Below are 11,477 nucleotides of genomic sequence, written 5' to 3'. Positions count from 1 at the left end.
CTGGGACTATAGTCATGGTTCTTTTTGCTTATGTTTTCTTTGACTCTATGAATTTTGCATTCCTTCCTGCGCAGCTTCAACAAAAAAGGTGGAGCATGCCCTCATACTAGCCTAGCTCAGCCTCTACCTTGGTGGCTAGGGCAATTCCATGGGAAGTGGAAGATGTGGTTTTCCTTAGGCTGAGGAAGACCTAGAGTCCATGTTTCCCACTTCGTGGGAGAAATATATAATATATTATTTTATTACATTATATTACATAAAAGTGGGCTCCTCCAACTATGTTTTAAAACAAAAGTGACTGTGGCTGCTGTGCTTTGCGCTGAACTCAGTATTATCAGTGCTCTCATGTACTTACTGGATCAGGTCCCTCAGGGAGTTAGCTGTGGGATTAAATAGTTCATGAATCCCAAAAGGCCTTCAGCAGTCAAACGATCAGGTCCCCTAACATGGTGAAAGTACTGTAGCAGAACTTCAGGAATCTAAGTGACTCTACTGGCAATAATGTAAGGACTTGAAACTCCAGTGGTTTTGGCAAAGGGTTTATGTGGGTTGCACTTTTGAAGTTAGGCCTCCCATTTGTACTTAAGAAGTACCTGAATGCTTCTCTCACTTTGGTCCTAAATTACTTGGTCCAGGGCTGCATAGGAAGCCTACACAGGGGCTTGACCCTAGGCCTTCAAAATCCCAGACTGGCACCATATTCACCAGAACATTCTTCTTTGCGCAGAGGAACGCAGAGCCATCTTCCTTAATAATAGCGTTCCTTATTCATGACAGAAATGTGCAGCAAGGATATGTTTCTTGGTTATTGAAATGGAGGCAAGGAGGTTAGTGAGATGGAGGCAAGTTGCTACTGAATGTTTGGGGCAGGGATCTGGTTCCACGAGTCCCATGAGGACTTAAAATCAGTTAACAGCACACATTTTAAGACAGGAACAGAATACTAAATAACACGTTCTTTTTACCTTTGCCATCCATAAATTTCTCTACAAACTCCTCCCATGTTCCTGGTTCAGGCATCATTTTATTCATTTTGTGGAAATGGTAATAAGACACCAGGTTGTCTTTGGCATTCCTTGCCACATAGATTACCTGGAATTAGGGTGGACACAAGAGAGACAGAGAGAGAAATAAAATTATATTATGCATCAATTGCAGTGGCTCTGAGTATCCTTACATGTTTTCTCTTAGAGCCTGATCACTGAAGCCATCCAAAGTTTTTGTTTAGAAGCTGCCATTACCTAAAGTTTTGGCTTCTGTTTTCCCCCCCCCCCCCCTTTCTCTGTAACCTAAGACAGTGACCACTAAAGGTAAAAACTTTGATAGTGATGCGCTCATGCTCTTGTTAATCTGTAGAAACCTTTCAGGGATGTGGCTGTAGAATCTTGCTCTTCTGTTCAGCATTAAAGTGGCCCCAAGATGTGGGGTCAAGAAGGAATGTCTTCCCCCCAGGTCAAATTGGCAAGGCCTGTGAGGTTTTTGCTATCCTCTGGGATTGTCTACACAAGACCCTTACTGCACAGTTACTGCTCAGTAAGCATCACTGTCTACATGTGAAGATCCTTACTGAGCAGTAATTTGCTCTACTTGGCAGGTAATTTGCTACCTGCAAGTGCAAATACAGGTAGCAAATTAACTGTACGTGTAGACAGCTGGATGGGAGCAAATTTGCTCCCGGTCAGCCAAGTAGCAGGGGATAGGAGATTGGTCTCTTCCCCGGAAGCTTCCTGCTGCTGTGGTGGGCTCCACACTGGATCCTGGGCTGGGACAATCTCTCCTTGCCCCAGCAACAAGGAGCAATCATGGAGCTAGGACCAGGAGTTTCCTGCATGGGAATGTTCCCCACCTAGCCAGGAGCTGGCTGGGAGCTGCCCCAGACCGGGACAGTCTCTGGCCAGCCCCAGGTTGTGTGAGGAAGTCTCCACATGCCGTCCAGAGCTGGCTGGGAACTGCCTGAAATGGGACAGTTGCCAGCCAGCTCCAGCCTGCACATGGAGACTTCCCCATGCAGCCCAGGGCTGGCTAAAAACTGTCCCAGTCTGGGGCAGGTCTCAGCCTCACAACCCTTTTCTAGCCCCATGCTCCAATCAGGTGATCAAGGCATGGGGCTTTGAAAGAGCTTTGGGGGAGGGGCAGGTTCCAACCCTCTGCCATGATCTGCCAGTGGGAAAGCTAGCAGGCAGTCAGGAGACAACTGTTGCCTGGACCTGTGCTCCCTGCCAGCCCCTGGATTAGCACCCAGGAAGAGCAAGGAGCTCCCTCTGGCTGCTTTAAGGGGTCAGAGCAGGGCGGGAGCAAATCTGCCTCCAAATGCCTGCTCATGTAGATGCCTGCCCAGAGTGGGTTTATTCTAGAGTAAATTACTGTGGAGTAAACCTATCCAGCAGCATTTGCATATGTAGACATGCCCTCTTATGCATGAGGCGGAGATTAACATATACTCAGATCAGATACTCCTCACTATTTGTCTGCCTTTACAGTGTAAGGGCATTGGTGGTCTTGTTTCCCCTGCATTTGATCTGTGGCATGCTGGAGGATGGCTTTTTGTGAGGTGCTTTATGATTGTAGTATGCCAGAGGGGCTGGAATGGATGACTTTTAGGACTTTTTTGGTCAAATCATTGGCTACAAATGCAGGGAATTGGACCTGATGGCCTGTATGACCCCTTCCTATGTTCCTATTACAAAGAAAAGAGGAAGAGGAAACTCTAGATTCTGAAAGGAGTCTGAGAAAACCAGCCTCAATCTTATTTTATTTCAGTTTCTTATTTTAGAGAATTCAGGTTTGAGCTCTGGCTTTCTCACATTACCTTACAGTTTTGATCCCAGAATGATGGAGGCACCAGTTGTACGGGGAGATGAGTTTTCAGTGTTCGTGGAGAAGGCGTCACTTCTGCTAATTCTAGTCCTGTGAAACATTTCACAGTAATTCACAAGTGAGCATGTAGCTAAGCTCCACTACTTTGTTGCTATCATATGTAGGATTTTCTGACTTTTTGAGCAAACACCAGTAGGCATCAATTTGTACCTGTGCAATTCTATCTCCTTGCTAAACTCAATGTTGAAAACACATTGTAAAAAATACTGTAACATATAAAACACTGTATAACAAAAGCTTGTATTTGCTTTCAGTGTCCCTGCTACTATCTTTACCTTTATTTTCATGGACCAAGGATGAACAGTGATTCCTATCTTTTTCTAGCCTGGGTAACTGGTGCCTCCTGACTCAGAAGGGGCACCAGCGGCTGATTGCCAACCTTGCTAAAGGACTCTCGTGCAGTGGGAGGCCTCATTGGAGGAAAGGGGCTTTGACTGGCCTGATAGGAAATGGTCCATGGAGTACTGCATGTGCTTAGCCAGCCTGCTGTCCATCCCATAGGTTCAGCTGGTTGGCAGGCTTCTTCAGGGACCTACATTGTACCTCCTGAGTGACAAGCTCCCTTAAGCTTACTACCTATTCTTTTACATAATTAGGTTTATCTATTTCAGCTGTTCTTTACTAAGTCTATAACTGTAGCTAACTTACCATCTGGCATTCACTAGCAATTGCTTAAAACTAGTGCGTGCATGTGTGTGTACACACACATTTGGTAAACATTACAGAACCTTTCCATTTTGAAAGTATTTGGACTATGCAAATGTTACCTAATGCATTGTAGTTATATTTCTATTTTAAACTGGAGTGTTTCCCAGAATACACCTCCAAGGCTGTGTATGTTGTTGCAATGCTTTGGTCAGTAATGACTGAGTACATAGCTCCTAAGCCAGTGAGGGCTGAGTATGACTGATCTAAAGGTTAAATTCAAGATAAAACATGTAAAACCAACCAGATCAGCACCCAACTTTCAGGGATATGCAGAGCCCAGCTCGCATACCTGAGTTATCATAATGACCTTTGTAGAGATGGCAAGACAAACAGAACAGAAATTTCCTTTAAAAATGATGTAATCAGTGTCTTTCATGGATGCCTTTATCGGTAAACAAAATGTTGATATAATAACTGTGTATAAAATCTAAAACTGTTTGTAGCTAAACTCCACTACTTTGCTACTATCATATGTAGGATTTTCTGACTTTTTGAGTAAACATCAGTAGGCATGGCCCTATTCCAACTTACCAGAGGGAATAGGGCCGAAAGATTCAGGCAGTGACCACTCAATGAAAGGGTGTCGTTTATAAGTGGTGGCACGTTTGCACTTCTCAAGGTCTGCATCTTGTTGGATCATATCCACAATTTCCTGTATCCATGTCGTACCTGAAAATATTAGAGCTTTATATTTGTCCCCAGTGCAGAATAAACTTTTTTTCTAAAACTGAAATGGAGTGCTTATTAAAGTACTGGAAAGATGGATACTACATTAGAGCAGGAAAGGAGATTAAAAGCTCAGTATAGCCAGATGAGGATGGATTTAAGTTTTAGAAAGAAAATCAGGATGCGATGCCATGGTGGGAAGAGAAGACTTGGTGCCCACCGAGGAAAAGCCCCAGGGATACCATTCAGAATAGTGTTTCTTCCTGTTAAATGAAAAAAAAAGAATTGCATTCAATTGACCATGATTTATGGTATTATGTTATAGACAGTGAAGGAAGAAAGTTGGAAGTTCCATCTTCTAGGAAATATTTTGACATTTGTTTTCATCCTCAACTGGGGAAAAAGTTGAAATACCCAAATGCTCATGGAATGAAGAGTTCTGAAAACTTCCAGTTTGGAAATGTCAGAAAGTTTCAATATCTTTCATTGGAATTGCCTTGTTTGTAGGGTTGCTTGATATTAAATTGACTGCCCAATCTGCTGAAATACAGGAATGGGGGAATGAAAAACTGATGCCCACATTCCCTCTGTAAGCAATGCTTTTGACTTAACTGCATCTCCTAGGATGTACTATGAGACTTCAACTAGAGGAGAGACTGTAGTGCATTATGGAGAGATGTAATGTGGCCATGGAGCCCAGTTCATACTGGAGAATGGGGCAATCAGTAGGGCTGTGCGAAGCTTCGGTCCCTGATTTGATTCAGTGGCTATTCGGCCCAATTTGGTGGCTGAATCTCCGAATCCAAATCAAATCAGAGGACCCTTTAAATCTCTCTGAATCAAATTGGAACCCTCCAAATCGATTCAGAGAGATTCAGAAAGTTTTGGTGATTCAGACATAGACACAGCTTTAAATGTTTTTTCTACAGACCTCAAGGTAGCAGGTAGATCATGAATGCTGTGATGCTGGGGCACATGGAGCATCCCACAGAACCATGGGGAGCTCCCCAGCATGCTTGGCAGCAGACCTGGAAATGGATTAGAAGCACTTCCAGTCCACTTCTGGGTCCACTGGAGAGTGTGTGGGGGGCCCCCTGCCTCCTGGGTCTCAGGGGGCACCCGGGGTCCCCCTGTGGCCAATCACTGAGCCAGAGGAGTTGTGGGGGGCCTCCTGCATGCTCCCCAGAGGACTTCCAGGTTCACCGCCAAGCTTATGGAGGGCCCCCACCCTGCACTCCTGTGGGACGCTCAATCTGCCCCAGCATTGCAGCATTCACAAGCTGTGCTGATACATCGAGGTATGTAGAAAAAAAATTTAAAGCTGTGTCTGTGTGCAAATAGCTGATTCTCTGAGTCAGCATCAATTCTTCAGATTTGGATTCAGCTGAATTGAATCAGGGACAGCGATCTGAATCAATGAATTGAATTACTGTCCCTGATTCGGACTGAATCCAAATTCAAATCGAATGAGCCTGCTTTGCACACCCCTAGCAATTACTTACCTGTGCTACAGCTCCCATGAAGAATTGTAGCTGCTTAGGCAGAATCAATTTTACGTCAAATGGACTCAAAATTAAACATTTAAGTTTGGCTCAATAAACTGAAATATTTCAACTCAGGTCAACCCAACACAAAAGAAACATTTTGTTTTTAACTTTCCTTCAGTTAAACTGAAAACTTGCAACAAAATAGCAACTTTTTCCTACAGAAAATCTTCACTTTGCAATAACTGCTTTTTACTGAAAATATTCTGATTGACTCAAGTTATTTAAACTTGGACTGTGACTAGACATTTGTAAACTACTAATATTTTACAGATTTTTCTTCAGCTACGACAGTGATTCTCAGCCAGGGTCCACAGAATCCTGGGGTGCCTTGAGATCCCTTCAAGGGTGCCATGGGGTGCCATGCAATGTTAGCACTATTGGGTGTACAAACATGATTCACAAGATAAACCCAGAGTTTTCAAATAGGAATCCATTGTGTTAAAAACATTCTGACCTCTTGTGATCTTTCTGAGTTCTCTGCAACAGAAGAATTGCTCATTTTTTTTTGGTATAAAATCATCAAGTGAAAAACTGAGCAGGCACTGTCTGAGGGGTCCTTGGAATCTATTGAGGGGTGTCTTGAGTTGAAGGAGGTTGGGAACCAAGATTAATATAAAAATTTGTTATTCAATAACCTCATGTTTGAAAAACGTAAATAGTCTAGGCAAGAACATAAATCACTAAACAACCTAAGGCCAGTTACAGACATTACACATGAACCGGTATAAATGATTGAAAACCAGTCTAAACCTGTAACAGAACAGAAGTTCAGTGTACATAAACCGGTTTGAAAATGGTGGAATCTAATCCAAGATAGACCTGGATGGATGTAGTATCAGGATTTTATCAATTTAGGTTAGAACCGCCTATCCCCTCCTGACTCAACTTAGGTTGCTGTCCTCCGGCATCCCAGGCTCCTTTGTGGTCCCCTGCTAGCCCCTGCTGTCAGGGAGGTGCACTTGAATTTGGCTTAGACTTGGCTGATCCAGTCATGTGCCCCATGGGTCCTGCCCCCAGGCTCTCTAGCTGTCAGCCACAGGCAGGACACAGGTGGGGGTGGGGAACAGGGCTCCTAAGCTGCCAGGGCAAGGCAGTGTCAGCAGTGCACCCCACATTCCTGGTCCAGGTTGGCAGGGTACAGAGTGTTTCTCCCCTGTCCCGGGTCTTCCTAAGCCTGGGGACCATGCACTGGAGCAGCTCCAGGAAGGGCTCAGAGGGTTTCCCCCCAAGAGCCAGTGCCGAGTTTCTGGCTGAAGTCTCTTCCCCTGCTGCAGCTGCTCCTTACTTTCCAGGGACAAGAGCCCTGTAGATTTAGGGGAAAGGGCCTCTGCTAGGAGCTCAGTGCTGGCTCTCGGTTGCGGGGGGGGGTGGGGGTGGGAATCCTTTGAGCCCTTTCTGGAGCTGCTCCAACACATAGTCCTGAGACTCAGATGGAACTGGGACAGGAAGGGACACTCTGCCCTGCTGACTGGGCCAGGAATGCAGGGTGTGCTGCTGTCACTACCTCTCCCCAGCAGCTCACGAGCCCTACTTCCCCCTACCCTGTTCTGCCCAGGGTGGGCTCCTGTGCCCCCATGCTGGACAAAGCCCAGGGACTCCCATGCTGCCATGAGCAGGGGTCACCACCTCCCTCTGCTGGCTGCCTGCAGCTGACAGATGCCTAACAGATGATGGCAGGGTGGGGAGGCATGTGCCTAGCAGCTTGTCAGGGATGGCTTGACACTTGGCTGCATTCAGCTGCCCTCAGCAGTTTCTGGCACCCTGGGAGGCATACATGAACACCCACAAGCTATTTGCCTGGGTCTGCAGACAGCCTTTGCCTTTGCCTTTGCCTTTCCCACCCCCTGCCCCCAGCCCATGAAAGGGCAAACCTGTGTTCTGTTCACTCCTGAACTGGCAGATACTGCTTAGAAAAACCCGCATAAATTAGTTGAAATCCACCTCGGGCTTTTTGAATGTCTGTACCTAGTCTAAGTAGCCAAACCCAGAACACAAAAAACAAATAGCAGTTGATCCAGATTTCAAAGAAACCAACTAGAGACTGAGAGCTATTCATCCAAAACATTTGACCAAGACTTATAAGGCAGTAATACATTTACAGAAATCACTCAGTAACCTAGATTTGTAATTGAAAAGTAAGTGATTTCAAAGTTTGCTATTTTAAAGTAAATGATTTTAAGAAGGTTTGGTTGAATTATTACCAATCGATGTGAAAGTTCTTGGTGTATTATTGAACACGCACAAACATAACCTGAATCAAAAGAAATTATAGTGGACTTTGACCATTCAGATTTTGGTAGTGGTTAATTGTTATTTTTTTTATTTCTACCATGGAAGCCACAGCCACTAAACTCTATCTTCAGATGGAGCTTTAAAATGTAATCTGATGAAAGGTCCATTTTGGAAGTATGTGACTCTCAATCACAAACCTTAATAGAAGCAAGGGAAAACATGCATCAGTTCAAACAGTAAGCTATGCCTCAAACCATTTATACTACTCCCTCTACACACACCTGCTTTTGCATATGTTGAGATGAGCAGATCATCAGGTCTAGCTTTGAAGTTCCAAATTTTATTCCAATTGGCACGTATTGTTTCTGTAAGGAAAACTCCCTCCACTGCATCTAGTTCACACCGTGTAAACTCCAGGTTCAGCTCTTTCATCTGATCCAGGTCCATCGTATACTGCAGAAGAAATGGGTAGGCAATACACTAGTCACTCTACAGAACTGCTGTTCTAGTCTCAGCAAGACTCTTCTTTAGTGTATTCATTGTGGCTGAAAAATCAGAAACATAATGAGGGCAGAGTGACTGGGGCAACAGCCTCAGGTGCCAATTTGTGGGGAAGGGAGGCAAAAAAATAGCTTCTGTTGCAGCCCCACACACTGCAGCAGCCCAAAGTCATTGCTGTCTCTGTGAATCGCAGCTTTCCCAAGTGCCTGACTGACTGGTACACCTCTGTCAGAAATGTCCAACATTTTTATTTGCTTTCCAAAAGTTATGTCTAAAGATATGTTTAAATCCATATTTAGGAAACGGCTGTACCTGCAGTCTCTGCTGGAGCTCCAGCAAGGGAGCAGAGGTGAGGGGCCAGCCCTGCTGTAGAGCACAGGGCCTCTCACAGCTCAGAGAGCATGCTGGGATGCTGGGGGTGTCTGGTTTATCTTAAACCAGCAAGGGATCTGGGACAGACATTGCATAAACCGGTTTGAGCCAAATCAGTTAAGTCTGATACTACATTCAACCAGGTTTATCTCAAACTGGTTTCAGACATTTTCAAACTGGTTTTTGTATACTGAACCTCTGTTCTGTTACAGGTTTAAACCAGTTTCTGATCACTTAAATCAGGAGTTTTAAACCAGTTTCTGATCACTTAAACCGGTTCATGTGTAATGTCTGTCCCCAGCCATTAGGCCTCAGGAAACGAATTCAGTCCACTGTAGGTTAGTACTGGTAAATATAAGTACTATCCTACGGCAGAGTTCTCTAGTGCACAGCAACGTACATGTAGACGCTGATGGTGCTGGCTGGGGCATGAAGGTGCTACAGTGTAGGGGCTCCCTGACAGCTAGCCCTACACTGGAGCACCCTTGTGCCCCAGCCAGTCCCCCTGCAGCACACTGAGCCATATTGGAGCATTCCCAGGCTGGCAGGCTGACTTGCTGGGCTTCCTGCCAGGTGGGGCTGCTCCAGCCTGGCTCAACATGATGTGGTCCTGGGTGCCCATGCAAACAATGCATCCAGGATGAGTAAACTCTGGAACAATATGCGCTGGAGTTTATTGCTCCATGCTAATAGCTCGTGTAGATGTAGCCACTTAATGTGCGGTGGCTCCTGCTGGCTTTGGTGACAGTTGTGGGTTGTCATGCTGTTTACTAAGGTACCAAAGGAAAAATTAAACGCCTACTTTTAGGTACTTAAATTTGCACTTTTTTGCTCCATTGTCAACTGAAGGCACCTCATACAATCAAGTAATTCTTTACTAAATAAAACACAAGAAAAGGCATAGGCTACAAAGAGATGTTGCTTTTGTCCTGAGACCAGCTGTGCCTTTATTTTGTCCTGGAACAGCAAACTTGTAGGATTTGTGTATACACACATTACCTTTTCAATCACAGCCTAGTGAGTGGTTGAATGCACTGCTGCTTTTCAATGACACAATCCCAGGACAACTGTTTAGAACAGGGGGGCATGTCCAGTGAGTATGGATGTGTGGTACGTGGTACTGCAGACCATCTGCGGTGCCACATACCTCACACATCACACATACAGATGTTCCCTGTGCTGCTATTTTGTAGCATGGGGCGGGGGTGGGGGGGGAATTGATTCTGGGAGATCCCAGGGTCAAAAAAACCCCATGCCTAAAAAAACTGGGAGAGTGCATGTGTCAGCAGCGCATAGCACCCAAAATCAGAGCTTGTCTGGCCGGAGCCAAGCTTCCCTGCTGCAGGGTCACCGTGGCTGTTCCATGGACACCCTGCCTGCCCACTCCATCTGGTGCTCCTGGAGGTGGGTGCATGGTGGACAGACCCGGGCTGGATAGGATCAATTGCACCTCCCCACCACTGCTGTGCTGGGCTGGGTCGGCACCCCATTCCCCTGCACCAGGGCCAGGTCAGTACACCACACACTGTTGTCAGAACCCCGCCCCATGCCAGGCTTGGTCAGCAGCTCTGCCCTGCCTACCTGCAAAAGCTCATCAAACCTCCTTAAGTGGCTCTCCAGCCCAAATAATTGCCCACCCCAGTTTAGACTCACTTAGAAATGTCCTGGGACCAATGGTTAGTACTTCTCATCCTGCAAACCTTTCTAGGGCTTGTCCTAAGATAATGGATGTGGACATCTGAATGATCCCACTTTGTCACAAGAGAAAATGATTTCTCCCTGGACAAATGCAACATCTATTTGTAGTCTTAGTAACATATCTATGCCATTACAAAGCGAATCCCTGTGGCTCTCTTGTTTATCTTCCATTTTTGGACTTTTATGGAATACTCTTGCATTATACATCTCTCTGTATCACACACACTCATTTTTGCACCTTTATTAGTTATTTTTGAGTGTTAGTGATAAATTTGGGTAATTTTGATAAAACCAAAGTGCCTGCTTGTTACACTTCTCACATACACCCACATGGTTAAAAACAGCATATTAACTATAACCCCATACTCACAAAACAGACTCTAGAGGTGTTTTCTTGATGTCCTTCCTTCTCTTCAGTTTTAGTTTCTTTGCTTTTTACAGGGTACAGTGCGGTGTTAGTAAAGTTGCTGGACTCTGAGCTACAAAGCTGTGGTTGAAGCCAGATAATTTTTCATATGCTGAAGAACTCCTTTCTCTGGACTACAGGATGCAACTGCAAAGAGTGTGCTGTTTTTAGTCTTACCTATTCCTTGATATACGTGCTGTAGTCCCAGAAGTACTATGAGAAACTGGGCAGAGTTCAAAAGTGCTATATGAACACAGGGACAAAGAGAAAACAGAAGCATAGCAGCAACCAATGGATAGTGAGTGTCTCTAACTTGCACAATACACTCCTTTTTTAAATCCCCTGAGGGAAGTTTTTAAAATTATACTGTAAAATGTATTTCCTTACCTCTGACACCTTTAATACCTATAATTATTAACATTCAAGCAGCTCCAGTGGCTGCTGTTTAAAATGTGTCTGCACCATAGTTC

The 11,477-nt window shown here is 45.0% G+C and overlaps 1 protein-coding gene across 2 annotated transcripts in view; it reads right to left on the bottom strand.

The window, feature by feature from the left end:
• Positions 1–11,271, bottom strand: part of LOC102369676 (sulfotransferase 1C1-like) — a 15,201-nt gene extending 3,930 nt beyond the window's left edge. Inside the window, exons 1-6 of one of the 2 annotated variants that reach the window (XM_025213559.1) lie at positions 10,972–11,271; positions 8,312–8,483; positions 6,253–6,376; positions 4,117–4,254; positions 2,810–2,907; positions 966–1,092 (exon numbers count right to left, since the gene is read on the bottom strand). In XM_025213559.1, the coding sequence (XP_025069344.1) occupies positions 966–1,092; positions 2,810–2,907; positions 4,117–4,254; positions 6,253–6,376; positions 8,312–8,422 (598 nt within the window). In that variant the 5' untranslated portion in view covers positions 8,423–8,483; positions 10,972–11,271. The remainder of the gene's footprint in view (positions 1–965; positions 1,093–2,809; positions 2,908–4,116; positions 4,255–6,252; positions 6,377–8,311; positions 8,484–10,971) is intronic. The other variant, XM_006031883.3, reaches the window with a different exon arrangement.
• Positions 11,272–11,477: the final 206 nt, after the last annotated feature.

This window comes from Alligator sinensis, unplaced genomic scaffold, assembly GCF_000455745.1.
Source record: "Alligator sinensis unplaced genomic scaffold, ASM45574v1 scaffold1232_1, whole genome shotgun sequence".
NCBI classification, from domain to species: Eukaryota; Metazoa; Chordata; order Crocodylia; family Alligatoridae; genus Alligator; species Alligator sinensis.
Note: the sequence above shows the minus strand (reverse complement) of the source record. Positions and strands in the feature narration are given on the sequence as shown.